This window comes from Anas platyrhynchos, chromosome 5 (assembly GCF_047663525.1).
Source record: "Anas platyrhynchos isolate ZD024472 breed Pekin duck chromosome 5, IASCAAS_PekinDuck_T2T, whole genome shotgun sequence".
NCBI classification, from domain to species: Eukaryota; Metazoa; Chordata; class Aves; order Anseriformes; family Anatidae; genus Anas; species Anas platyrhynchos.
The window spans coordinates 53,987,605-54,014,423 of NC_092591.1; the positions used below are offsets into that span (position 1 = coordinate 53,987,605).

General features: G+C 64.3%; 3 protein-coding genes across 6 annotated transcripts; 1 reads left to right on the forward strand and 2 right to left on the reverse strand.

The window, feature by feature from the left end:
* The first annotated feature begins 4,729 nt into the window (after window positions 1–4,729).
* Window positions 4,730–9,213, forward strand: LRRC55 (leucine rich repeat containing 55). The gene is made up of 4 exons (XM_027458232.3): window positions 4,730–4,962; window positions 5,466–6,418; window positions 6,503–6,738; window positions 7,249–9,213. Exons 2-3 carry the CDS (start codon window positions 5,773–5,775, stop codon window positions 6,736–6,738), a joined length of 882 nt encoding a protein of 293 aa, XP_027314033.1. The 5' UTR covers window positions 4,730–4,962; window positions 5,466–5,772; the 3' UTR covers window positions 7,249–9,213.
* Window positions 9,214–12,303: 3,090 nt separating this feature from the next.
* On the reverse strand, window positions 12,304–13,730 carry APLNR (apelin receptor). The gene has a single exon (XM_013110112.4). The coding sequence runs from the start codon at window positions 13,609–13,611 to the stop codon at window positions 12,499–12,501; it is 1,113 nt and encodes a 370-aa protein (XP_012965566.2). The 5' UTR covers window positions 13,612–13,730; the 3' UTR covers window positions 12,304–12,498.
* A 2,949-nt stretch (window positions 13,731–16,679) lies between these two features.
* On the reverse strand, window positions 16,680–26,279 carry TNKS1BP1 (tankyrase 1 binding protein 1). 4 transcript variants are annotated; one of them, XM_072039107.1, is made up of 13 exons: window positions 26,149–26,265; window positions 25,736–25,817; window positions 24,981–25,108; window positions 24,160–24,805; window positions 23,346–23,421; window positions 21,334–22,599; window positions 19,095–20,911; window positions 18,635–18,971; window positions 18,300–18,432; window positions 18,069–18,208; window positions 17,733–17,899; window positions 17,175–17,249; window positions 16,680–17,021 (listed from the first exon to the last, which is right to left on the reverse strand). In XM_072039107.1, exons 3-12 carry the CDS (start codon window positions 25,063–25,065, stop codon window positions 17,189–17,191), a joined length of 4,728 nt encoding a protein of 1,575 aa, XP_071895208.1. In that variant the 5' UTR covers window positions 25,066–25,108; window positions 25,736–25,817; window positions 26,149–26,265; the 3' UTR covers window positions 16,680–17,021; window positions 17,175–17,188. The 4 variants fall into 4 exon arrangements, with proteins under 4 accessions (XP_071895208.1, XP_071895209.1, XP_038035714.2 ...); XM_072039108.1 differs by lacking the exon at window positions 25,736–25,817 and having other exon boundaries at window positions 26,149–26,279; XM_038179786.2 differs by lacking the exon at window positions 26,149–26,265 and having other exon boundaries at window positions 23,346–23,418; window positions 25,736–25,951.
* Window positions 26,280–26,819: the final 540 nt, after the last annotated feature.

Sequence of the window (26,819 nt, forward strand, 5' to 3'; positions counted from 1 at the left end):
CCTTTACTGAGTGTAGCAATGAGGAAGATGCTTGGGTGAAAAGGGAAAGCCCCTGACCTATACCGAAGTCCCACAATGGCCATAATAACCACTCCTTCCCCTTTCCTCACTTCTTCCCCTCTTGGGCTGTGTTTATGAGCACCAGAGCCTCTGTAAATAAGTAATATGTTGTGTTGCTTTGGGATCCCTTGTGCATCAGGCTAGTAGGTACAGAGCTGGGCTTCCTTTCCCTGAATGACCAGGGTGGTGTGTCCCCAATCCTCACCAGTACAGCCCTGTACTGTTCCAGCACCAGACTGGGGCCACTGACCCCACAGAGCAGATGCCTGAGGATAAATACAGATATGTGGCCACAGACTGGTTGAGAGCTGTTTAGGCCTGCCTACAAGTGTTTGAAGGAGGTTTTGAACTGGTCAGTGTGGTTTTGAGGAGCTCTATAGCAGGCGTGGGGTGGTTTCGATCAGCTCAGAAGAGTTTTCAAGTGGTGTAATAGAATAGGATTACAGGTGGTTAGAGATCTATCTAAAGCTCTGGTTTTGAGCTCTGCAGAGCTCTTGCTTGTGGGGAGACAAGTGGCTGAGACTCACAAGAGCGAGCGAGCAAAGCTTTGTAGTGGTTAAAGGCTGTTCACAGCTGCTCGCCAGGAGCTCAGAGCTCCATCCTGGCTTCTAGGCTGCCCTAAAACAGCCTAAAATTCCCCTAGCTTTTCTGGTTCCTTTTGGGCCCTTTGTGTCACTCTCAGTGCCTGTGGGTCTTGCACTGAGTCTTGCCTTTCTGGCCAGCCTGGGGGCTTTCTGAGGTGTGTTTGGGGTCCCTGTGGTGTCCCTGAGCTTTCTTGTTCTCCACAGCCCATCCAGGACTCTCTCATGTTCCCTAGGCTCTGTTGGGCTACTTCAGGCTCCTCTGAGCACAGATCCAGGCTGTCCCCTGCCAGCTGGCCTCTGTCCCTCAGGGGTTTTCTGGGATTTAACATGGTGTTTGGGGTCAAAGTGGTTTTGTTTGAGCCCAACCCCTGTGCCAGAGCAAGCAGTGCCCATCGAGCTGCAGCCTTGATGTTCTGGTAATGAGCAGAAAGTTCACAGGAGGCCCCTTGCCAAAACCACAGCTGCTGTCAGAGCATTTCCAGTCCAGGATGGATGATCAATAAAAAGCACAAAGCCATTTCAGAGCCCTGCCAGGCTGTGACAGGTCCTTGGGGCATCTGGTTCCCTGCACAGCCCCAGCTCGGGCATCAGCCTGGTGCTGCTGGCCTGAGGCGGGGGCAAAGTCCCTCACAGACAACGCCAGCCTGGCCACAACAGGCCCTAGAAAGCAATCTGATTTTTTTTTTTCCAGGCTGACTGCTGAGTAATTGACCAGAGCACAGTTCCCGGTGTCATCTCAGCAGACACAGGGCTCTGGAGCTCAGGATATGAGCCGAGAGTCAGAACTGAGTTACAGAGGGAAAAAACGTATGTTTTCCGTGACGAGAGCTGTGCTGGGCCCGGAGTAACCAGGAAGCTGAAGCAGATTTGTGCTTAATTAATCTAAGCTCTCTGCTTGGCTCCGTAGTAGTGCTCTCAGTAATGGGAGAGGCCAGGCCACGGGCACTGAGTCTGCACAACCAGCATCTGGCCATGCACGTTAGAAGGTCCTTTCATCATTAAAAGGAGAAAATGTCTCCTAAAAGAAGAAAGCATCTCCTGTACCTGTCATCTCTTGATACGTGTGCAAGCTCCAGAGCCCCTCACCGAGGAGTCCTGCTTGTCAGACACGTCCTGTATCCACGTTGTGTTTTCCTTCTTTCGGAGCAGCCAGCATCTGGAACGTCTCTTCACTTAATCTGGATTTCTTCAGCCTTTGAGAAGGAAAGAGGTTTAATCTACCCAAGCTGTTCACAGTTGGCTGTGCCATTGTGGAGCCAGAGACACCATAAAAAAAAAAAAAAAAGAGCTTTTTTTTCCTGTTTTTTGTTTGTTTGTCTTCCTGGTGTTGTCTGCCCTGTTATCCATCTCTTTCTCCTCCAGCAAGCAGAGCGCAGGGCGACTTGAGGCTCCAGGCCAAATCAGCCTCTGCTTCACAACGTCCTTCACCACAGGCTCTGCAGGAGGCAGACGGGGTGCCCGAGCATCCCGCAGGGCAGCTGTGTGCTGTCTCCCAGGTCATTCTCACCCAGGTGCCACCGCTTGTCCACCTGGACCCACCAGCATCTGTCCCCCACAGCACACCAGCACACGTTGGTGGTTCAAAAAGCCCAGGTATCCTCAGGGTGACAGAGCTGTGGTGCAGCAGGACCTGCCCAGCTGCTGCCGGGTGGTGGGGCAGGGTGAGGAGCAGCCCCGGGGGGCTGAAATTTGGGCTAAACCCAGGCTGCAATCTCCTCCGGGCAGTTTGCACACTCCCAGCGATGAGCAATAGCCCTGCTGTTTTGTCAGCATGGGAAGGAAGTAGGCAAGGGCAGCCCATGGAGGAAAACCATACACATCCTTCCAGAAGCCACGTCCCTTGCAGCTTGGAGACAGATCCCACGAGAGCGAAACCTGCTTAACCGATTACAAAGCGTTTGGAAGTTGTAAAACCCTACCTTGGCACGACTGTGCCGCGTTCGGCTCAGAAAGCAGATTTGGGTTTTGGCTCTCTGCCACCAGCTGGTAATTACAAAGAGTGTCAGCCAAACTAAAAATGTATCTTGGATGGAAAGAGACCCAAAACAAAGTCAAATAAAGCCCTTTGTAAGTGCTGCTGCCAGGATCCTGGCACGGCTCCGATCTTCCTGAGCCTTACCAGTCCTACCGTGACAGCACTCAGGCCGGGTTGACTTAGTGTAAGCACGTTAATGGCTGCAGAGTAGTTAAAAAGTAATTATTAAGGATCGGTCTGGTATATGGAGAATGGTGCTGAGGAAACTGGAGGTCAGCTGCACTCCGTGCTGATTTTATTACTAAAATACCCACAGCTCCAGAGCTGGGCACATCCTGTGAGCAGCGAGGGAGCTGAGATCCGGTGGCTCCCATGAGAGAGATAAAGCCCAACCTGAATATGAGGCAAATTTACTGAGCTGGGCTGTCCAAAGCCACCTCAGGATCTAAGGGACCGGGGTGAGCCCAGCCAGTGGCTGTGCAGAGCTGGATGCAAGGGGCAGCCCACGCTGCTGCCTTGCTGCTGCTGCCTCCCCAAAAAAATGCAGGGAGGGAGAAAAGCATCATCTGGAGCAGTCATCTGAAAAGTCAGCAGCCTTCTGCATGTGGTTTCGTACCAGAAATGTTCTTTTTATGGGGCTGGACATCACAGAGGCACTCTGGCCACCTGTGGGTGACCTGGTAAAGAGCAGGAGGGCAGCCCCAGGTGCTTCCTAGCCCCAGAGGGGAGGGAGGAGGTGAGCACATCGACCCCCAGCTCCAGGAGAGCAGTTTGCATCTCCTTCGGGGGTGTTCATAACCATCTCAGTAGTCCACAGCACCTTCGTGACGTCTCCAGCAGGCTGCTGGGCTGCTAACATCCCCTCATTTGGGGAGGGAGATGGTTGGTGAGGGCGGCCACAAGCCAAGCTCTGACGCTTGGCCTTGAGAGCCATTAGAAATGAGCCCTGGTCGGGCTTATTTGCTCATTTACTTGCTGCAAATGCAGCCATAAATGGTGTACTAATAGATCCTCTGGAAGAGATTTGCAGCCAGGCATGGGTCTTATCTCTAATTACGTGTCTGGCTGAGCTGCATCTGGCTCCAGGGATGTCTGGGTGTATTTGGTTCCTGGAGCTCCTCTTGAAGCCCGCTGGGACCCTGGGCGACGAGCAGCGCCAATTAATACCCACCCCGGGGAGAGGCAGCCGCGGCCACGCGCCGGCTGGCTGCGGGCTGCCGTGGCTAGGAGGAGCCGTCCCACGGGGAACAAAGAGCCCCCGGCATCTGGGAGATGCCACCAGGCCGAAATAGGGAAAAAAACTGGGTCGATCGGGCTGGCGTTTTCCGCTGGGATGGAGGCAACTCCGCCAAAACAGCGGGAGAAGGCTGGAAAAGACAGGGAAGGGAATACAGGCAGGCTGGGTTTTGAAAGTGCCTCCTTTCCCAAATGTCATGCCCGTGTTATCGCAATGTTTCCAGTGTTGGCAGAGCAGCCTTTTGTTCCAAAAGCTTCATTTGCATTTAAAGAAGCCAGCTGCGAGGGGTGGGGGGGGGCACTAAAGATGGTTTTGCCCCCTCCCCGTATGAAACGAGCGGAGAGCCAGAAATGATTGCTTCACGTGGAGCAAAAACAACCAGCTGCGGCTCCAGGCGTTTCCCAGGTCTGCAAACAAATAAATACAAAATAAATAAATAAATGAAAAGGGAAAAGAAACAACACCAACCCAACGTTTCAGCTGGGTGCAGTGGCTCCTGGCTTAGCTCTGGAGCACCTCGTTTTCCCCTCCTGCTGACACGTATTTGGTTTCTGTTTGCAGAGCCCGGCAAACCCTGCTTCACCCCATCCCACGGGGGTACTCCCTGGGGCCGGGGGGTGCGCTGAGGGCAGCCGGTGGGCTGGGGAGCAGCCGAGCCCCCCGTGGGTGGCGGGGTGCCACCCGCTGCCCCTCATCCCGCTCCGTCCCCCCCCGGGTGGGGTGTCCCCGGAGCGGGGGCATTGCTCTCCTCCACCGTCTCCATCGCTCTGGCGGCTCCACATCCCGCTCTCCTGTTGCTCAGAGATGTGGAGGCAGTTGCTAAGAGACACCGAAACGTCAGTATCTGGCCCTCAAGGAAAAAAAAAAAAAGGGAAAAAAAAAAAAAAAAACGAGAGACAGAGAAAGAGAGAGACAAGGGAGGACGAGGAGGAGGAGGGGAGGAAGGAGGTGGGGAAAGACCTGCTCCGATTGCCAGGCTCGGCAGCAGCCTTGGCTGCGGCTGCAGGAGCCACTTGCCCAACTTGGTGGCCACCCGAGGACCCCTGCCTGGCCACCCAGGCCTCGCGGCGGCGGGGAGCCGAGCTCTGCTTTGTCCCCAGGGCAGCGTGAGTATCCCGGGGACCCCCACGTCCCCCCGGCGCCACCGGAGGGATCGGCAACCATGGCGGGGAAGGGCTGGGGGGGCGGCTGGGGCGGCAATTCCCCCGGCAAAAACCGGCTGAGGTGGGGAAAAGATGGAGATGTGGGGAGGGCACGGGGCGAGGGAGGAAGGAGCAAAGATGGCCAGGCAGTGGGGCTGCCTGGGCGAGGGATGCTGTGGCGGAGGGAGGGCCGGGCATGGGGATGAGGTTGTCTCTGCGGGGGCCAGGCCAGAAGGGTGTCCCCGGCCTCGGGCAGAGCTGACGGCGGCGGCTGCTACGCCCCTGGCTCTGCCCACCGCCTGCCAGGATGAGCCGAGCCCAGCCGGTGGGCTCGGGGCCCTCTTTGTGCTCTGCTGGCGGAGGCATGGGGAGGGCTGGGGGTGGCGTGGATACCCCGTGAGCCACAGCCCCCCCCCTCAGCAGGGCGTACCGCTAGCTTGGGTTTCTCTCACCCCTCTTCTCCACAGGCGGCTGGGAACGGCCTGACAGCAGCCCTGTGCCGGGGGGGGACTCGCTGAGCCCCCCGAATGTCTCCGGGACACCCCAAGCACTGCTTGGCTAGCTCGGAGCCCACCTCCGCTCCCCAAATCTTCCTCAGCCACCTCCAGCAGCCCTCGGTGTGAGCGGAGGGGTGACACCACCCCCCCCAAGCATGGTCCCCGCCGGGCTGTGACGGGCAGAGGATGCCGCTGCGGTGCGGCCGGCGGGCTGTCCCCGCGCTGAGGCCGGCTGGCCGCGCCGTTCCCCGCGGCATGGAGCTCGCCGGGCTCTGAGATGGGCCCGGGGGCTGGCCGCCGGCCCGCCATGCTGCTGGGCCCCTGGGTGGTGGCGGCGGCGGCGGTGGTGGCGGCGGCGGGCGCCGGGGCGGGCTGCCCGGTGCTGTGCACGTGCCGGGGGCAGGCGGTGGACTGCAGCGGGCAGCGGCTCTTCTCGGTGCCCGCCGAGCTGCCGCTGGACACCGGCAACCTCAGCCTGGCCCACAACCGCATCGCCAGCATCCCGCTGGGCTACCTGGCCTGCTACGCCCAGCTGCGCGTCCTCGACCTCCGCAACAACTCGCTGGAGACCCTGCCCACCAGGCTGTTCCTCGGGGCCCGGCGCCTCACCCACCTGGACCTGAGCTACAACAACTTCAGCCTGGTGACGGCCGACATGTTCCTGGAGGCCAGCGAGCTGCTGCGCCTCGACCTGAGCCACAACCCCTGGCTGTGCAAGGTGCACCCCAAGGCGTTCCGGGGGCTGGCGCAGCTGCGGGAGCTGGACCTCAGCTACGGGGGGCTGTCGGCGCTCAGCCTCGATGCCCTGGAGGGGCTGACGGGGCTGGTGACCCTGCGCATCGGCGGCAACCCCTGGGTGTGCGGCTGCGCCATGGAGCCCTTCCTCAAATGGCTGAAGAGCCGCATCCAGCTCTGCGCCTCAGGTAAGGCGGCCCCATTCCCCACCGCGTCCCCTCCTATCCCCCCCACCCCAAATTTATGCACCCTGACGCCGCTCCCCTTGCCAGATTCACAGCTGGCCAAGTGCCAGGCCCCCCTGGAGGTGAAAGGGGTCCCCCTCTTCTCCCTGACGGAGGAGAGCTTCAAGGCCTGCCACCTCACGCTGACCCTGGACGACTATCTCTTCATCGCCTTCGTGGGCTTCGTGGTCTCCATCGCCTCGGTGGCCACCAACTTCCTGCTGGGCATCACGGCCAACTGTTGCCACCGCTGGAGCAAAGCCAGCGAGGACGAGGAGGTTTAGGTACGGCCGGGGAGGCTGGGACGCGGGGCTCGCCCCCGTTGCCCCCAGCCACCCCCAGCCTCCCCCGCTCCCCACCCCAGCCCCCACCGCCTGGTGGGGACACCGGACTGTGCCTTGTCCTTGTCCCCTCCCGCTGTCCCCCCCCCCCCGTGCCTGGCCGTCCTGGGGAGACCGGGGGACGGTTCCCCTCTTCTTTTGCCCAGAAATGGGGAATTTTCACCCCAGGACCGACACCACTGCCATGAACCCCAGCGGAGTTTGGAGCCCCCCCCCCAGCTCCTGGGGCTGGTGGAGGCGGTGGCACAGGGGGCTCACGGGGGGGGTCCCGGGGCCAGGAGCCTCCACGCGGTGCCAGTCAGTGGGAGATGGAGCAGGGGCTGCAGCTGGGGGGGAAAGGGACCTCCATTTGGGAGAGAGACCCCCCGAAAGCAGCGTGTGCCTTGAGGGATGCCCGCACCCACTGCCTTGGGGGGAAAACCATGGAAATCCTCACTTTCACCCCGTAAACAGCACCGGTGGAGCAAGAGCCCGGCAGCCTCCAGCTCCCTGAACCCTGCCCGTGCTCTGCGACCTTGCCAAAACGTGGGGGCCAAGCCCAGGACATGGCACTGCCACCCGGCTCAGTGCCACCGCCCGCTGGGGGACAGACCTGCGCCTCGCTGGTGACCCTGGCCGCCGCTCGGACTCACAGACAGCCTCAGGGCCATCATTCCTGGCGCTGGGACAAGAGTCGAAGCCCCATGAGCAGCTCCCAGGCACGGCGTTCACCAGCCACATTTTTGCTCCTTACCCTCCTCCTCCGAAGTTTTGCACAGGTTCGGGGCCATTCCAGGTGCCCGATGGCTTGGGGAACCTGTCCTGATCTCGTCGTTAGGAGGCAGAAGGAACTCCAAAGGAATTAAAAAAAAAAAAGGAAGAAAAAAAATAAAGCCAACAGCCCCTCTGCCCAGCCAGGGTGGCCACTGCTCCCACGTGCGTTTTACACCGTCTTTGTGGCCGTTCCTGCAGCATGCAGGGCCGAGGACTGCCGCCTCCACCCCAGCTGTAAAACCCCTGTGGCCACATAGCACTTTGCTGCCAAGAAGCATTTGCTCCCATCCTCGGCCTCCCGGGGTGGGTTTTGCTTGGGGAAAGCCCCCCCCCCTCTCCTTGCCCCTTCCCTGGGGCTGCTTGCCTGCCGGATGCATCCCGAGGAGGGGCCTCCCGTGAGTTGTTTTATTTTCTTACCGTGTTTCCATGCCTGTAGCTGGAGTGTAGATGCACAGTTTAGAAACCAACCAACCAAAAAAAAAAAAAAAAAAGAAAAAAAAAAAAGAAAAATCGGGGAAAAATAAGGCAATGTGCTGGCTTGATGACTCCACCCCCAGCACCGAGTCTCTCCCGGGGCTGGTAGCAGCGTGAGGGCAGAAGGCTGGGTGCAAATCACTGCGGGCCCCGTGGCAGAGCCCCCCAGGCCCGCAGGAGAGCAGAGCCCAGCGATGTTGCCTCCGGGGATAGAGGCACTGGGGGGTCTCTTTTTTCTTTTTGGTGTCTGCCCCTGCCCCACCGAAACAGCCTCTGGATACTAGGGACCAAATATGTGTTTCCCCCAGCAGTTCTTGACCCTGTTATTGGGTGACGGAGGAGAAAGTGCGAATTCAAAGCTCCCCAGCATCCCTGAATTCATCCAGACCAATTTTCTGCCTTTCTGAAGCAAAAGGGCCTTCCCTTGCGCTTCGCTGCCCTGCATGGGGAGGGCAGGGACCTGCCTGAGGGTGCCAGCCCCCACGCCAGGTGCCCCCACACCACAGCCACGGCCAGTCCTGCAGCGAGCTGGGGAGCGCCCAGGCGTGGAGGCAGCCGCCCTGCCCTCCTGTTGTCCTCTCCTTCCCTCAGCCATACCCTCATCCTGTCTTCTTTTTCCTTTCCTTTCCTTTCCTTTCCTTTCCTTTCCTTTCCTTTCCTTTCCTTTCCTTTCCTTTCCTTTCCTTTCCTTTCCTTTCCTTTCCTTTCCTTTCCTTTCCTTTCCTTTCCTTTCCTTTCCTTTCCTTTCCTTTCCTTTCCTTTCCTTTCCTTTCCTTTCCTTTCCCTCTTCTCTTCTCTTCTCTTCTCTTCTCTTCTCTTCTCTTCTCTTCTCTTCTCTTCTCTTCTCTTCTCTTCTCTTCTCTTCTCTTCTCTTCTCTTCTCTTCTCTTCTCTTCTCTTCTCTTCTCTTCTCTTCTCTTCTCTTCTCTTCTCTCTTCCCTTCTCTTTTCTCTTCCCTCCTCTTTTCTCTTCCCTTCTTTTCCCTCCTTTCTCTCTCTTTCCTCCTCTCCCCCTTTCTTTCCCCCTTCCCCACGCTCCACCAAGCGCTGCTGGATGGGGAAGGCGAAGTGGGAACCGCCAAGTTGGACCCCACAACCCGGTCTTTGTACGGAGCACATTTTATAAACGTGTACTTTTGTAACAGTGAGCACTTTTTCAGAGCTGAACCTCAACAATAAAGAACACCAGTGCAGCCTGTCTCGGGGCTGGGGCGGGGGGCGCGTGAGCATGGTCCCAGGGCCACGGGCACGCGGCGGTGGCGGCGGGGACGCGCGGGACCGGCCGGGAAGGAGGTGGAAAACAACCTGCAGAAGGCATCAGCCGTGTTTTCCCCTCCTGGAGCTTCCTGTTATTCCTCCGGCAGCATCTCCCGGCGCGGCGGGGCCCAGCTGCTGGCGGCCGGGTCACTGCGGTGTCACCCGGCTCCCCGGGGCGGCCGGGGGCTGCTCCTTCGGGCTGGGGCCCAGAGGTCGGGCAGCAGCTGTGCCGTGTCCTGCCGGCACGTGTGGCCCTGGGGACACCCAAGCCTCGCCCCAGCACCCCCGTTTTCATTCCACCCATCCGTCTCCAACCCCTCTTTCCCTCCTCGTCCTCCCTCCCTCCATCTCCTGCCCTCCCCAGGAGCTGGGAGGCCTCCAAGCCTTTCACCCCTGGCTGCTGGAAACATGAAAAAAAAAAAGTCTCCTTCCATTTCAACCCATTTTAACCCCTTTAAGCCCATCCCCTCATTATTTATCGCCTAAACTCTGCCTTTCCAAGGTCCATGGAGCTTTCCACCAACTCCTGAGGCCCTCTCTCCTCCTAACACACACAGCCTGGTGAGGGGCCTGGGGCTCACTGCCCACCACAGGGACAGATTTTGGGTGGGTGGCCCAGGGACTCATGTGTTGGGGACACAACAGGGCAGCGAAGGACTGAAATCTCCCCCCTTGCCCTCTCCGCGGGGGCTGAGCAGAGGAAAGCAGACGCTTCTCACCCCATAATTATTTTCTCAGTCATTTCTGAGCTGTGAGGTCTGGCGAAACCTCCTCTGCCCAATGAGTAAGCCGAGTTTGGACAAATTCAGGTGTTCCCAGCACGAACTGGGGCCGTGCCCCACCTCGCCACGGCACCGCAGCCCCTGCAGCAGGGACCGTGGGTGACGTGGGGTCCCCTCCCTGCCACCGTTTGCTTTGGGGAGGAAAGCGTGAAAGTGTAAACAAGGAGGTGACTTCAAAGGCGAGCTGGCCTCGCGGGACACCTGAGGACATCAGCCGGGCTCGGCACGCCGTGACATTATTTTTGCACCTCCGCTGGGAGCTGGGAGCTGGGGGCTGGGGGCTGAGCCTCCTGTCCTGGGCTGGGAGGCTCCTGAGGGTCCTGTCCCCATCCGTGCTGGCTTCTCCACCGCCCCCATCTCCCTGTGCAGACTGCCCGTGTCCCAGTGCCACGTCCCCACTGTGCCCGTGTCCCCACCGGGGCCACCCACACCACGCTGGAGCCCTGCAGCCAGCCAGGCCCCGCAGCAAGGCACAGCATCACTCCTCAAGGATCCCATCGCACCCAAATTCACCCCCAGCTCTTCATTTATTTTTTTTCCAAGGATGCTCCCGGCCGTGGCGGGGATTCGGCAGGGCTCCCCACCCCCCTCCATCCCCTCTATCTTCCCTCCTCATCTTTCCGCAGCCGCCTTTCCCCCCGCGCTGCCGCAGGAAGGCAACACCTTCCTTATCTCCTTCCGACCGTTGGTCCGGACCCGCTGCCCCTTCCCCCCCTCTCTCCGGCCTTGTTTTTCTGAAGTGTCCCTGCATTTCCCCCCAGAGACTCCTCGGCTCAGCATTTCCCTCCTCCGAGGGAAAAGGGAAATCTCCAGCAGCCGGATAGAAAGTCCGCAGCTCCCGCCGCCGCTGGCGAGGCGCCCCGTGCCTATATCCGTGCCTGGCCGCCGCGCCTGGGAGGAAGCTGCCCGTGCCTGGGCTCCTAAAAAAAAAAAAAACAAATCGGGGCTCCCTCTGCCCCCCTTTGGGGCCAGCTTATTTAGGTGTGGTGGCTGGGAGGATGGAGAGGCGGGCTGGGTGGATAAGCAGGAGCCAGGAGCTCTTTTCCTGGCGTTTTCCAGCAGGGCACCTTGACTATACTCACCCCAAATTTCCCTTTGGGCCATGGTCTCGGATGCAGCATTTCCAGCATCCCAACCCCCCCGGCTCTTAGCCCAAGCCAGAAACCATGGGGAAACCCCAAAAAAGCCCCAGCCAGGGTGCAAAGAGCCCCAGTAGGCTCACCTCCATAGCTGCACCCCCTTTGCTGTTACCCAAACCAGATCTCCCTGGCCACCTTCCTTATTTACTGCACCGAGACAAAGGGCTGTCCCTGCGGGGTGATGAGCGAGGCTCAGCTGGTCCCAAATCGAGGATGGGGCAGGCAGCAAGGTCGCCCCAGCCCTCCTCCCCCCCGCGAAACAACGGGAAGCTCGGCGAGGAACCAAGTAATGATCCCGCATCCTTTCCAAGTGGGAACAAAGGCCAAGGAGACAGGATAGTTAATCGCGAGTAAATGAAGGATGTAAATAGCAAATAGGGGGAAGATTTATTTCGAGCGAAGCCTCAGGAAGCGGCTGGGGCTGGAGATGGAAACGGGAGAAGAGCGTTTTGGTGGCTCATCAAAATCCCCGGCCAGCGCAGGCCATTGTCCTGCTGGCGCCACGGGAGGATGGGGAAGGGGATGGGGTCCCCAAAACGCCGTCCAGCCCCAAACTGGCCCCGAGCCCACACCAGGGGGGTGCCCTCGGTGCTGGCCTGGGGCGCGGGCAGCGGCCCCCGGCTGCTCGATGGCATCCACGGCCCCAGGGGGGAACCACTCAGGGTGTATCTGGCCTGAGATAAGGAGGATAAAAACCTCAAACGGGGATTTGGGAGAAGGGGACAGCTGCCTGATGCAATCAGAGCCTCCCACTGGGGCAGGCTGAGCTCCCACCCCGTGCACCAGAGGGTTTTTTTTGTTTTTTTTTTTGGGGGGGGGAAGGTTCTTTTTCTGGTTTTCACTCCGGTCTAAGCATGCTGCGATGCAGCAAAGCGGCACTCAGGGGTGGGAATTTTTGCACTTCCCAAAGCGTGTGGGGACACACGGCGTGCACCCAAAATGTGGGGGGCGTGGGAGGGGGCACGCACACACACACAGCAAATCCCCCCCAAAACCCATGCAGCCCCCCCACACCCTCTCCATCACCCCAGAGGGACTCACATACTCCGCTCCTTTATTTTTGTAACCAAAATTCATTTATTTGTCACAAATCTCGCGGCCGCTGCCCCTGCCCAACCCACCCACTCATGCCTCGGTGTCCCCCCCCCCACAAAAGTATCCCACAAGCAGGGGCTCCCCAAAGCAAGCCAGGCTCTGGGGCGCTGAGAAAACAGGAGGGGGGGGTCCCCCAAAAAAAGCACAGGGGCCTCTCCCCGAGGAGACCAGCTCAGGGGGGGTGCTGGGGTCGGGATGGGGGGACTCAGGCACGGAAGAGCGTCTCCTGGGTGGCGGGGTCCAGCTTGCCCCCCCCGGGCGGCCCCCCTTTGCCCCCGGGGGGGTGGCTGTGCCCCGAGGAGAAGCTGCCCGAGCGCTCGGCCCCGGGGCCGGGGGGGCGGCAGCAGAGGAGGGCGGCGCAGGCCCGTCGGAAGCGAGGGTCGAAGAAGGCGTAGAGAAAAGGGTTGAGGCAGCTGTTGATGTAGGCGATGCCGGTGCAGTAGGGGTGGAGGTTGTTGAGGAAGGCGTGGAGGCCGCAGGACCAGGGCAGCACCTCCAGGTCCATCAGGACGTAGAGGGTCTTGACCAGGTGGAAGGGCAGCCAGCAGCCCCCGAAGGCGGCCACCAGCACGGCGATGATGGTCAGCAGGCGCTTGCGCTTGCGGGGCCCCTCGGCCCGCTCCCGACGAAAGTGGCTGGCCACGGTGCGGGCGATGAAGAAGTAGCAGGTCAGCATGATGGCGAAGGGGGCCACGAAGCCCAGGGCGGTGGACGACAGCCCCAGCCCCACCTCCCAGGCGCTCTCGGTGCCCGGCACAGCCAGGTCCCCATAGTCCATGTAGCAGGTCACCCTGGTGTCCCCCTCCAGCGCCGCCGCCCGCCGCAGCACCAGGGCGGGCAGGGCCAGCAGGGCGGCCAGCAGCCACAGGGCCACGGTGGCCAGCAGCCCGCTGACCCGCGAGCGCAGCTTGGCCGTGGCCAGGGGCCGCACGATGGCCAGGTAGCGGTCGAAGCTCAGCCCCGTCAGGCAGAAGACGCTGGCGTACATGTTGACGAAGACCAGGTAGCTGCTCACCTTGCAGGCGGCCGTGCCGAAGGGCCAGTGGTAGCCCAGCCAGGCGTAGGCGGCCCACAGCGGCAGGGTGGCCACGAAGGTGAGGTCGGCGGCGGCCAGGTTGGCGATGAAGGTGTCAGCCGAGCGCCGCCGCTCGCGGCCGCCCTTGAAGATGGTCCAGAGGACCAGCCCGTTGCCCGCCGTGCCCAGCAGGAAGACCAGCAGGTAGATGGTGGGCAGCAGGGACAGCGAGGGGCCCCACTCCTCGTACTCGCACTCCGTCTCGTTGTCCCCGTAGGCATAGCTCTCTGCCAGCTCCTCCATGCTGCCGGGCTCAGCTCAGCTCATCCCCGGCACCCTGGGCTCAGCACCGACCTCCTCCGGCCCTCTGAGCCCAGCCCGACGAATCCCACCTCGTTACCTCCCCTTCCTACCCGCCCTCCGCCCTCCTCCTCCTCCTCCTCCTCCTCGGTGGGACGGGACAGGATGGGGAGCCCCCGTGGGAAATTTCACAGCTCCCCTCCCCACACACACACACCTCCCATCTGGCTGCCCCGGCCCCCTCCCAGGGGTTTTACCAGGCTCTCACCCAAGTGTCAAAGCGTCAGCCCACGAGATAACCCCGCTGCCCCCCGCCGCGGCCACCCCAGCGCCCAGGCTGGGTGCAGGGACACGGAGAACCAGCTCCTGGGGGGGGGACACAGCCAGGCACCCCCCAGGGACGTGGGAATTGGATTTCACATCTCAGAGGGCGCCTTCGGCAGCTGGGGTGTCGCACCCCAGGGTTTGGGCATTTTGCAGCTTGGGGCTTCGCAGCTGGGACCTCCCAGCGGGCGTTTGGCACTTGGGGTTTTACATTTGGCATCCCAAAGTGCCCGGGCCCTCTTCTGAGCGCTGCGGGAGCCATTTATGCATTTAGCCAAAATCTGGAGGGGGGAAGTGGCCGCTTGGGCTAGCGAAGGAACATTTTAAGGCATCTTCTGCACCGGTACAGCATAACGCAGAGCCCCCGGGGACCTCACCGTGTGTGCATCCTGTGCTGACTATTTTTGTAAGGTGAAGGAGCAGAAAGCAGCCCTGCCTTGATGAGAAATCACCTCCAAACCCAGAAACGCCGGAGGGAGCAGGGCTGAGAGGCAGGACGCCGTCCCACCGAGGCTCAGCTCTCGCAGCTGCGGCTTTGGGCAGAGCCCTTCGCCAAGCCGAGTGTTTGCAAACCACAGCCTGATAAAGCCACGAGCCTCTGCAGAGGCTGAGACAAGCACGGGGCTCGGCTGCCCACAGCACGGAGACGAGAGGTGCCTTTTGCCATTAAAAATCGATAAATCACCAGCTGGAGGGATTCAGAGCGAAGCGAAGGCACGCTGGGGACAGCAGCAGCACGGACACCGAGCCGGGCACAGCGGTGACACCACCACCCCCCTGCCAGCACGGCCGGCCCCTCAAACCAGTGTTAAAACCAAAAAAAAAAGAGCTGGTGGCGAGGTAATTGGGTTGCTGAAATACAGGGCAGCCCTAAGGGGGCTCCGAAATAAGGCGGGGGGAGGAGAAGCCCCGAATCTGAAGCAGCTCTCAGCCCCGTGAGAACAAATGGGGGGCTTCATCAGGCTCGGGAGGGGGGTGATGAATAATAAAATGTTCTGATTACCTGGGACAGGGTCAACTGGGAAAAGCCAAACATTAACCCTGTAAGGATCTGCGAAGGTCAGCATTTCTTGGAAAAATTAGAGAAAAAGCTGTTAAAATGCAATGCCTAAATGTGAGGGCTGCTAACTTCATATTTTAAGTTTCTTCTTTTTTTTTTAAAAAAAAAAAAAAAAGAGGAGACAGAACCACACAAAACCCCAAGACTGCTGAAGCCGTTACTTAAGACAGCTAATGAATTGAATAAAACAGGGAAATAAAAAAAATGCTAATTAGACCCTTGGTATTGCCAGAAACTGCTACAAAGGGAGATGTTCCAGCCCGGGTAATGAAGATCACTATTAATAACAATCCCCACTATTTTTGTCTTCTGTGGGTAGCGCAGGAGAACAGGTAACCCTTTGCAGCCTGGCGAAGGCGATGCCTGGCCGAAAAGCAGCGGATGGGGAGGGAGGGGGCTGAGCGGTGCCCCCGCTGCTCCGTCCCACCGGGGGACAGCAGGAACGTGCAGAGGGGCCCCGGGGGGAAGGGGAGGCAGGAGGAGCTGAGCCCACGGCGAGGGGCTGTGCGAGGAGAGGTTTTCTCCTGCTGGGTGCTGGGCTCAGATCTGCGAGCCCATCAGGTAACCTCACTCTTAGTCCCCCTAATTTGCGAGGCTCCATAGCCAAAGTGCTGGAGCAAATCCCACATCCCTGTGGCAGCACCAGGAGGCTCGGAGGGGGCAGCGACAACTGGACGCAATCAGAGATAAGCGGCCGAGATTCCTCTGCAAATTCAGCAGGAGCCGGAGCATCTGCCGGCCCCAAGCCCCTGATAAAGCTGAGGGTTCAGCAGCACCAGGGGCGAGGAGACCTCAGCTCTGCTAACAGCTGAAAGCTTTCCCAAGGCATGCCGTGGGTCAGGGCACCCGTGGGGATGTAGAACCCATTAATATCCACCCAGTACCCAAAAACCTCTCTCTGGCTCAGACCAGGGTGCTGTCCCCGTGTGATATTTGTCCCAGCCCACACAAAAACCTTGCATGTGTGTGGCAGAGGGCCCCAAAACCAGGGCTGGCAGTGTCCTGTGCAGCTCCAGGGGGGCACTCAGCGGTGCCATGGGGCCGAGCTCCCCACGTACCCAAACGGTGTGCCAGGAAGAGCAGAGCTGGACTGTACCCCGGCACGGGATTTGGTGATTTCCTCCGAAGTCACTTGGAGTTACTCATATCCTACCAGGGAAGCAACAACTCCTTGGCTCCATCTCTCCATCTGTCTCTTCTCCTTTCCGCTAGGCTCTGCCGGGAAGAAACCGCTTGGGGTTCCTCATGGCGGGGAGGGGACAGGGCCTGGGGCACAGGCAGCTCTGGGAGGGGAGCAGGGATTGCATTTTGCAGGAGAAGCTGCCTGGGGAGATTTGTAAACTCCTCCAGTCTTCCCTGGGCTTGCACGAGGAAAGAAATCCCAGCAGGAACACAGGCACAGGCAGATCGGCTGGGATTGCGGCTGGACTCACAGATGGAGACTGGATTGCTGGGTTTCTCAGGAAGGTTTAGGGCTAGGACGGTCTCTCCAGGCAGGCTGCAGGGACGTGGGGACAGTGGAGGTGTCCCCAGGCACCCCCCACACACGGCGCTGAGCTCCCCGTGCCGGCTGCAGGCATGCGAGGGCAGAGAGCTCCTCCTGGTGGCTGTCCCCGCAGCATGGGGACAGGGACACCCCCTTCCCCCAGCCCCAGGGAGCCCACAGAAGAAGGAAGGACACCCCAAGAACCAACCAACAAAGTTTTATTGTCCTGAAAAGTGGCACCAAAATAATGACCTGCTGCTCTTGGTCTGGAGGGTGGTAGGAGGGTGACGGGGAGGGAACGGGGCTTGTGGGTTTCCACCGCCGCCCCCAGCCCCCGGGAAATGTGGGGGGCTGAGGGGGTGGGCAGAGGAAGAGAGACCCCCGGGGAGTCCCTCGGGCCTCGGAGGGGGGCGGGAGGTGAGTGGGGAGGGGACCCTGCGAGCATCATACAAAGTGCATAGATGTGTGTGTGTGTGTCCTGCCACGGGGAGGGGGCGAGCTGGCCGTGAGCCTCCCAGGGGCCACGCTGGCAGGAGAGCGAGCCTAAAAAAAGAGACACGGGGAGGGGGGAGACACGGTCAGGAGGCAGGCAGGGAGCCCCAGCCTCTGGGGGGACCCGGAGCTGGAGGGATGTCCCCTCTGGCCCTCGTCCCAGCCGTCCCCGCGGTGTCACCCCCGTGCCGTGCTGGTACTCACCCCGCGGGATCAGCTCATGACTTCTTCTTCTTCAGCTTCAGCGCTTGCAGCCAGTGTGGCGGGGAGCCGTCTGACCTGGGAGCATGGAGCTGCATCACCAAAATCCCCCGGAAACACGCCCAAAGAAGCCCTGGGGGCTTCTCCCAAAGCCCTGGGGGGACCCGGCCAACGGGGACCCCCCGGCGCGGTCCCGCTCCCCAGAGGGGTCGGGCAGGCAGGGAGCCGGGCTGCGGCCAGCTGCGGAGGCAGCCTCCAAGCTGTGGCTTTAAGGGCTTCGTCCCAAGCACTGTTTAGGGTGGAGCAGCCCAACTCTCCCAGGCAACGGGGCCTTGGGAATGCCGGTCCCAGCAAGCCTCCCTCCCCGCTCCAGCCCCAGCCCCGAGGCCGGCTGCCAGCAGCAGAAACACCAACCCCGGGGCACCGGGTTCCTCGGGGCCGTGGGACTCCAGCACAGCCCCACAGGCACCTTGGCACGTCCACCCCGCACCCCACAGGTCCCCATTGTGCCCACTGGGGGGATTTCACGCCTCTCTCCCCCCCAGGGCCCCCGGCACTCACCCTGAGGACTTGTCCGGCTTGGGGGGCAGCGCCAGGGGCTTCCCCCCCAGGCCGGGGATCTTGCAGGACTTGGAGCGCTGCACGTGGGGGTCCTTCGGGGGGGCTGCCTTGCTGTCTGCTGGCAGCGCCCCCTCCTCGGCAGAGCGGTTTCGGCCCCTCAGCTTGGCCTGGGCATGAGGGGTGCAGTCAGAGGGGTGCTCCCCGCCGCCCCCAGGGCCCCCCGTCACACCCTTTTCCCTCCCCAGCCACCCCAATACCCACACGCTGCCCCCGTGGAGGGATCGGGTCCCCTCTTCCCAGCTGGGACACGTCCCTGGGGTCCTGCTGGGCCCGTACCTTGAGGGCAGACGTGTTGAGGCCGGGGAAGAGCGGCACCTTGACGCCTTTTCCCGACGGGGACGCTCGCACCCGCCGGCTCTTGGGCTCCTCTGCTGCCTCCTCGTCGGAGGACGCGGCCGCGCGGGGTGGACGGGGCTCTGTGGGGACAGCACGGCCGTGAGGCGCCTCTGCCAAGGCCACAGCACCCCAATGTCCCTGCCCCGCTGTCCCCAGCCGCAGGGATCTGACCTGTGGAGTCCTGGAAGATCCAGCTGTCCCCCTCAGAGGTGGCCCCGGGGCGGAGGGCGGGCGCACGGTGCCTCCGCTTGCGGCCCAGGCTGGCTTTGGTGCGGTACACGGTGCTGTCCAGGACCTCCGTGTCCTGCACAACACACGGGGGGAAGGTCAGCGCCCAGCACGGGGGGTCCCAGGCCCCCCCCAGCACCCCCATCCATCCCACAGGGCTTTATGGCCCCCCAGGGCAGCAGTGACCCTACAGCGCAGGGTGGCCTGGTGCCCACAGCACATTTGGATCGGGGCTGCCACGAGGGGGGGGGGTCAGCAGGTTCCCCCCACCCACTCACCTCCAAAAAGGTGAATTCCTGCCCGGAGAGCTCCGTGGGTCCCTCGGGCTGAGCGGGATTTTCCTCGCTGCTCTGTGGTCTCTTCGCATCCGGGTGGTCCCAGGGGGTCTCCTCCTGGCTCCCCGCTTCTGGGGGGGTCCCGCCGCCAGCCTCCGGCAGCAGGGGGGCTGCAGCCACGTCCCCATCCTCTGCGGGGCTGGGCTCGGCCTCATCCTCATCCTCATCCTCGTCCCGGGGGGGCTCTGAGGCTGGGGGCTGGGGGCTCGGCCCCGTGGGCTCAGCATCAGCACCCAAGGGTGGGCTGGGGTCCGAGAGGTGGGCGTCCACGGGGGTCCTGCTGGGGGAGACGAGAGGAGAGCCCACAGTTCCCCCAGCTGCAGCCAAGGAAAAGCCCTCCCAAGGCTGACGGAGCTAACTCTGCCAGATCCTCCAGATCCCCCCCCGCCAGCTCCCTCCTTACCCTGGTGCCGAAGCCCCGTGGTCTCCTGGGCTCGGCTCCCCGGCACCGAAATCCCGGCTGCGTGCGGCACAGCGGGCGTCGAAGGCGCTGGCCCACTCCTGGCGCCTGGCTTCAGCCTCGCTCAGCTCCGTGCTCCATCCACCTGCCTCCTGGGGCTGCCTCCAGCCTGCTTCCTCCTCCTCATCCTCATCCTCCTGGGGCTGTGCGGAGCTGCCTGGGGCTGCCCCATCCTCATCCCAGGCCATCTGTCCTGGTCCACCATCACCGGTACCGGCGGTAGGAGCTGAGGGGAGGTCGCCGTGCCAGCCTCCCGGGGACTCCCCGCACTCCTGCAGGTCCCCGGGGCTCATTTCGGTGCTCCAGGACATGGGGCTTCCTTCTGGCGCTGCAGTGCTGGCGGAGTCGGGCCCCTGCTCCATCCCAATGGCACCGAACTGGTTACGGTGCTCAGCTGCCCCGCGGCACAGCTCCTCCATCCAGCCCACGGCGCCGCTCTCCTGCTGCTCGCCGCTGCCCCAGCCCGGCTCCGGGGCCGGGTGCCCAGGGGCAGAGGAGCCAGGCAGCTCTTCTGTTCTGACCCCAAAGGCACTGCCCGCTTCTGTCTGGGCCGTGCCGCGTTCTCCAGCCCAGCTCAGCCGGCTGGGGCCGAATTCTTCCTTCCTGGTGGCCACGGAGCCGAACTCACTGGCCCACACTGGCCTGCCGGGGCCGAACTCCCTGTCCTGGCTCTCCATGGCCCTGCTGCTGTACTCCTCGTCCCAGGCCGGCCTGCTGGAGCTGAACTCCCTCTCCTGGCTCTCCTCCTCTCCGGCGCCGTAGCCGCTGCCTTCAGCCGGCCTGCTGGGGCTGAACTCCCTGTCCTGGCTCTCCATGGCCCTGCTGCTGTACTCGCTGTCCCAGGCGGGCCTGCTGGGGCTGAACTCTCTGTCCTGGCTCTCCATGCCCCTCGTGCTGTAGTCGCTGCCTTCAGCCGGCCTGCTGGGGCTAAACTCCCTGTCCTGGCTCTCCATGTCCTGGCTGCTGTATTCGCCAGACCAGGCGGGCCTGCTGGGGCTGAACTCCCTGTCCTGGCTCTCCATGGCGCTGCTGCTGTATTTGCTGTCCCAGGCCGACCTGCTGGGGCAAAACTCCTTCTCCAGGCTGCCGGCGTCCCCGGTGCTGGATCTGCCAGCCCAGCCCAGCGTCAAGTCCTCCTCCTTGCTCTCAGCATCCCTGCTGCTGTATTTGCTGGCCCAGTCTGTGCCCAGCTCCCTGTCCTTCATCTCGGCGTCGCCGGTGCCGTACTCGCCGGCCCACACGGGTGCGAGCTCCCCGGCCGGGCTCTGCAGGTCCCCAGAGCCGTACCTGCCAGCCCAGCTGGGCTGCCTGGAGCTCAGCTCTTTGTCCTCCTGCTGACCCACGCTGTAGCTCCTGCTCCACTCGGTCTTCCCAGAGCTCGCCTCCTCTCTGCTGCCAGCGCCGTCCAAGCCGTAGCCGGCGCCCCAGCTGGCTTTGCCAAAATCTTGGTCCTGCAGGCAGCTTTCCCCCAGGCCGTGGGGTTTGGGCCAGGTGCCGCAGCCCAGCCCCGCGTCCCCCAGCAGCTCTGTCCCTTTGTAGCTGCTGCCCCAGTCCCTCTCAGCGGCGCTGAAGGCCCTGTCCTGCCGCTCCACGTCCCCCACGCTGTGCCCGGTGTCCCAGCTGGATTTGGTCCCCACCTCGCCAGGCCAGTCCCTGTCTCTGGCCACGGCCTCGTGGCTCCAGTCAAAAGCAGCAGCCCGCTGGGACCTCCCGATGCCGAATTCGCTGCACAGGTCCTTCCGCGACCAGCCCAGCAGGTCCTGGGGGACAGAGAGCCAGAAAATCAGAGAGAGCGTCAGAGAAACACCGCGGGGGGCGAGCGGCCACCCTCAGCACCCCTCCCGGAGCCAGCCCAGCGCCCACCACCCGCAGCCTCTGCACCCACCCAGGGCCCCTCAGAGCCCCGCGTGCTCCGAGCCCTCCCCAGCTCGTCGCGCAGCTGCAGGTTGGCCAGCAGCCTCTGCAGCACGGCCGCGGTGCCCGGCTCAGCCATGGCTCTCCGTGCCGGCGCACGCGGCGCCTGGCCCCACCCCGGCTCTCCCCGCGCTGGGTGCTCAGCCTCCACCCAACCCGTTGGACGGCTCCGACGCAGGAGAAAAAAAAAAAAAGATTAAAAAAAAAAAAAAGCAGAAGCGCGCAGCCGGGTTTTAACCCTTGCTGCCTCGCCTCCGTGAGTCCTCACCTCTGAGCCGTCGGCCTGCGCTGAGCCGCGTCCCGCTGCCTGAGCCCCCGGCGATGCCAGCAGCTCGGTCAGCCAGCCCGGGTCGGGGTGGGTGTCGGGAGCCCTGGAGGAGCCTTCCTCCCGGCCCGGCCCGCCGGGGCCCTGCAGGTTGGAGGCAGAGCCGCCCGCTGACCCCGGCTCCCAGCAGGATTCGGCCTCCGGAGAGGCTGCGTCCGCCCGGGTGCCCTCCACAGGGGGCTGGGGCTCAGCGGGGTCCTCCTCGGGCTCTGTCACGTGCAGCACGGTGCTGTTCCACTCTGCCTCCTCCTCCTCCTCCTCTTCCTCCTCCTCTGCTGAGCCCTCAGCCTCCAGCTTGGCTACGGGCCCCCCCGGGCATGGATCCCCCTCCTCCGGCCAGCCGCCAGCCCTATGGGATCCACCATCCCCTCGGGAGCCCGCAGCCTCCCCGTCCGACCTGTCCTCCTCTTCGGAGAGCCCCGAGTCGGCCGCCTCCCGGATGGGGGAGCTGGGGGGGGACGGCAGCCCCCTGCCCCCCCGGGAGGGGAACGTCCACTCGAAGGAGTGCGAGAGGCTCCAGCTGGACTCGCTGCCCAGCGAGCGCTGCGCCGCCGGCTCCCCGGGCTGGGGCAGGGCGCTCAGCGAGCCCCCCAGCTCCCCCATGCCCTGCCCTTCGCTGGGGGGGGGCCGCAGGACCCCCTCGGAGCAACGTCGGAGCCCCGAGTCCCTGCTGGGGGGAGGAAGGCTGAAATCGGGACCCTCGGGGGACCGCGGGGATGTAGGGGAGTCATCGGGTCCCTCCGGGGAGCCCGGGGGACGAGAGGCTCTGGAAGGGGGCTCTGGGGAGGGGCTGGGGGGGGATGGGGGCTCTGCAGCAGCCTCGGGGGAGCCGGGGGGGTAGGTGGCTCGGGGGGGCAGCTGGGGGGTGCCTGGTGTTGGGGGGCTGGAGGTAGCGGGGGACCCTTCACTGGGGGTGTGCGGGGAGCCGGGGGAGCGGGAGGCAGCGGGCTGGGCTTCGGCTGGGGCGCCCGGAGCCTGGATGGAGGCAGCGGGGAGATCCTGGGCTGGGGGCTGAGCGGGGGAATTGGGGGAGCCGGGGGCCAGGGTGGGGGAGCCGGGGGGCAGCAGCTCCGGGGGGGCTTCGGGAGAGCCGGGGGCCAAGGCGGAGGGCTCGGCGGGCTGGAAAGGAGCGCCCGGGGCTGGAGGCGGGCAGGAGGGGGGTCTCGGGGAGCCGGGGGGGCCGGGGGTGCCCAGCTGGAGAGAGGAGAGCTGCGGAAAGAACGGGGTGGGGGGCACGGGGAGGGGGCACAGTCACTCAGGAGGAACCCCCCGGGCATCTCACCCCGTTCCCAAAACCCCGTCCCCTCCAAATCCCGGGGCAGGAGGCGCCCACGCTTCCTGCCAGCTCCGGGGCCGCTTCCTGCCTGACTCAGCCTCGGCTGCTCCCCGTGGGCCCCGGCCCCGCTCCGTGCCCCGTGGGCAGGGCCAGGCAGCACCCAGAGCCCCCCCAGAGCCCCTTTCCCTGCCCCAGCCCCCCGCCAGAGGCGTGCAGAGAGACACGGAGAGGAAGAACCGAAGCGAGAGGAAACAGAAACGCCCCCAGCCCCAACCAGCACCGCCCTGGCACCGAGGGCCCAGCCCTGCCTGTGGCCAGCGGGGTTCCTTCTCCTCCCCCCCGGCCCCGGCACGCTGCTCGGTGTCCCCGCCACCACCCAAAATCCTGGCCGGTGACTCACGGCTGCTCCTCGTCCCCACCTCGGCACCGCAGCGGGGCTGGCACCTGCCGAGCCCGCCCCAGGAGCCTGGCACCCCGAGCACAGGGGGGGAGCAGGGGGGATCCCGCCTTCCCCCCAGGGATGCAGGGAGGGAGGGAGGGAGGGGGCTCGGCACCAGAAAGGAGGAAGGAGAGACACGCACCCCGCAGAGAGGGAGCCCCGGAGGAGACAGGAGAGCCCCAAAGGAGAGAGCCCAGGAGCGGAGCAGCCGCGGCGCAGGAGGGGGCGGCGAGAACTCACGTCAGGGGGGGACGGCGGCCTCCAGAGTCGGCGGGGGTCCCCGGCACAGCTCAGGCCGGCTGGGGAGGAGCCGCTGCTGTGGGGAGACGGGAGGCTGGGTGAATGCCACGGGCACCCCGCTCTCCTCTCCCACCACCCGCCCCACCGGCCCCAACCCATCCCCGTGGGGCGAGCTGCAGCCACCCCTCATTCCCTGCCAGGTTCAGTCAGGGGGCTGATTGCAAAAGGGAGGGGGAAGAACGGGCTGCAAAGCCCTCACTGGGAAGTTTTTCATCCTTCGCACAGCGAGTTTCTCACACTCGGGATGAAAATAGCCCCTGCCCTGCTCCCAGAGGTGCCCGGCTTGCGGGAGCACGGCCAAGGGCTGGCTCGCCACCAGCCCGTCCCGCAGCCGGGAGTCCCACAGATCCAGCGTGGACCAGCAGGAAAAAAAAAAAAAAACAACGAGGGTGGGAAACAGGGAGAAAAGGGAGAAAAGGGAGCGTTTCCCAGGGGCAGCGAGCCCCCAAAATGCCCAGCTGGGGCAGCGGCAGGGCGGGCTGGCAGCTCTCCCAGCCGGCAGAGGGCTGCGAGCACGGATCCGTAACCGGGCCAGCCCGTTCCTGCGGTTTCCACAAACCACCGGGGCTGTGGCGGGTGACCCAGCCTTCCCACCAAGGCAGCTCAAGGCACTGTTGGTTAGGAGGAACCCCGGCCTCGTGCCGGAGCCCAGACCTCAGCTCCCTCCCGGCCCCGTTATTCCCTTCCCATCGTGCGCGGCGCCGCCCCCAACCCTCGTCCCCTCGTCCCCGGGGAGCGGCCCCGCGCCCCTCACCTCGTTTCAGCCACTGAACTCCTCTCGCCCCCCGTCCCCGGCTCTCCCCCGGCGTGCTGAGGGGGCTGCTGGGCTTCACCGGGGGGGGCTCCCTCCGCCTCCCCGCCGGGGCGCCTCCTGAAGACGGCGGCGAAGGGCTTGGAGCCGAAGCGGCTTGGAGAGGCGGCGTCGGGGCAGAAGGGAGAGAGCCGGGCCCGCTCGGGGCTTGCCGGGCCCTCCCTGCTGTCCATTTTGGCCAGGATCTCCTCCACCGTGGTGCCCGGGAAGCGCTCCGGCTTGGCCGCCACGGGCACCGGGGTCACCTTAAAGGGAGCGGGGCCCTTGCGGGATGGAGTCGGGGGGGCCGCAGGCGCCTCGCCGGCGGGGCTCACACCCGGGTCTTCGGGGGCCGAGGGCGGTGGCGAGGGGAGCCCCTTCCCGTTGGGGGTCTCGGGAGACTTGAGGGTGAAGGAGGGGCGCCTGAGGGCCCCCCCGGAGCTGCCCCCGCCGTAGGGCTGGGGTCCCGCCAGGCGGTTCATCTTCTCGGCCGAGGGCAGCTCGGGGCGAGGGTGCCGCGGGGCTGGCGGGGGGTGAGGCTTGGCGGGCACGGAGGGCTTGGGCAGCACGCGGGGCTTGGGCCGGATGGGAGGTTTGGGGCGAGCGGTGCCTGCGGGAGGGAGACACAGGATGTTAGAGAAACCCTACAGCCCCGAGAAAAGCCCTACAGCACTGACAGAAACCCTACAGCCCCGAGAGATGCCCTGCTCCAGGCTGAGGGCAGCACAACCCACGTGTGAGGGGGTGCGGGTAGGGGGCCGGGCCGGTATCCGGGGGGCTCTCACCTTTTTCGGGGCTGCCGGCCGCCAGCCCTGCCCCCCCCGAGGCGCAGGGCAGGGGGGGGTGCAGGGGCTGGGGCTGGGAGGCCATGGCGGGGGCTGGGGCCGGGCAGATCTCAGCGAGCGGTCAGCCCCTGGGGGAAGAGAAAAGGGAGAAGCGTTATGGGGTGGGGGGAAAAAAAACAGCGCCTGGGTTGTCCAACGGGGCCCACCAACCCTAAAACCTCCCAGATCCTGCCCCGGCACCACGCCAGCCCCGCCGGGCACCTGCAGCAGCGCCCACGCCGTGTGCCAGGCTGCTATCAGGCTGCCGGCCCCGTGCCCGCCCTTGGCACAGCCGGGGCACCCCGACAGCCGCTCCCCACGCCCCAAATCACCACCGAGCCCCCCCAGGTCCCCCTATTCGCCCTACAACACCCCAAACTGCTCCCACCACCCCCATTTCTCCCTCACTGCCCCTAAAGCCTCGGGGCAGGCAGCGGGGGCCCTGCAGCAGCCAGCTGGGCGCTGTGGGGTACGTCACACCGCCAGGCGCCCGTCCCAGCCCCACAGCAGCAGTGTGGGGGCAGCGTGCCAGCCCCCAGCCCCCTCCCCGACACCGCCAGCCCCCCGGCACCCGCACCGAGCCCCCCAGCGCCCCGACCCCGTGCCGTGGGCTCCGCCGGGGGGCCGCTGGCAGGGAGGCAGGGTTAAGGGGCGCCCCATGGCGGGGGTGCCCATGGGGCAAGGGGTGCCCATGGGGCAGGGGGTGCCCCCCTCACCTTCCCCTCTGCGGCCTCATGGCCTGGGCCGGGGGGCGCGGGGGCTCCTGGGGCTCGGGCCGCTGCCGTGACTCAGGGAGCGCTGCGGGGACAGGAAAAACTCGCTCCCTGCCTCCTCCTCCGCTCCTCCCGGCCCTGCCCTGCCTCCCCCCCCCCCCCATCCCTCCTCCTCCTCCTCCTCCTCCTCCTCCTCCTCCTCCTCTTCCTCACCCCCCCCTCCACCCCCCCACCCCCCCCAGCCCCTTTCAGCCCCCCATCTCCCCCCGCCCCCCCCCTGGGGCCCACATCTGGAAGCCATCTCTCCCCCCCAGCCCCAGCCCCAGCCCCAGCCCCTCCCCAGCCCTCCGCCATCTTCCCCCCCCCCCCTTTCCCCCTTCCCTCCCCCCCCCACTCCGAGCCCCCCCCTTCCCCACCCGGCGGCAGCCCCGGGCCCAGCTCCCGGTGGCGAGGCCGGAGGGCGGAGAGGAAGGGCCGGGGGGGGCGGAGGAGGGGAGGGGAGGAAGAGGAGGGGAGGAAGAGGAGGGCAAGGGGCGCCCCCCCCCCCCCTTTCTTCCCCCTTCCCCCATCCCCCGGGCCCCGCTCCCGTCGCCATGGCAACGCGGGCAGGCCTCGGGGCCGTCGCCATGGCAACGCCCCCCCCCCCCCCCGCACCCCCGTTGCCATAGCGACGCTCCCCGGAGCCCCCCGCTCATGAATATTCATGAGCTCGGCCACGCCCCCTCCCTCAGGCCACGCCCCCTCCCCCCGCGGGGTGCGGCCGCGGCGCCGCGTGGCGGGGAGCGCCGGGGGGCGGGGCCGGAGGGGAGGGACCATAGAGACGCGCTACCATAGAGACTAAGGGGGGGGGGGGGAAGGCGCCATGTTGAGGCCGCGCGGTCCTCCCAGCCTCCCTCAGGGCCTCCAGGGGCGTTTTTCGTTCAATAATAACGGCTGTAACGGCTGTAACGGCTGCAACGCGGCCTCGGCACCTCCCCTCCCCGGGGAGCCTGGGGTGGAGGCCGGGAGGCGAGGCCCAGCAGCACCAGGCCCCATGGAGACCCCATGGAGGCCCCGCCGCGCCTCAGCCAGACGCAGGCCCCCGGGG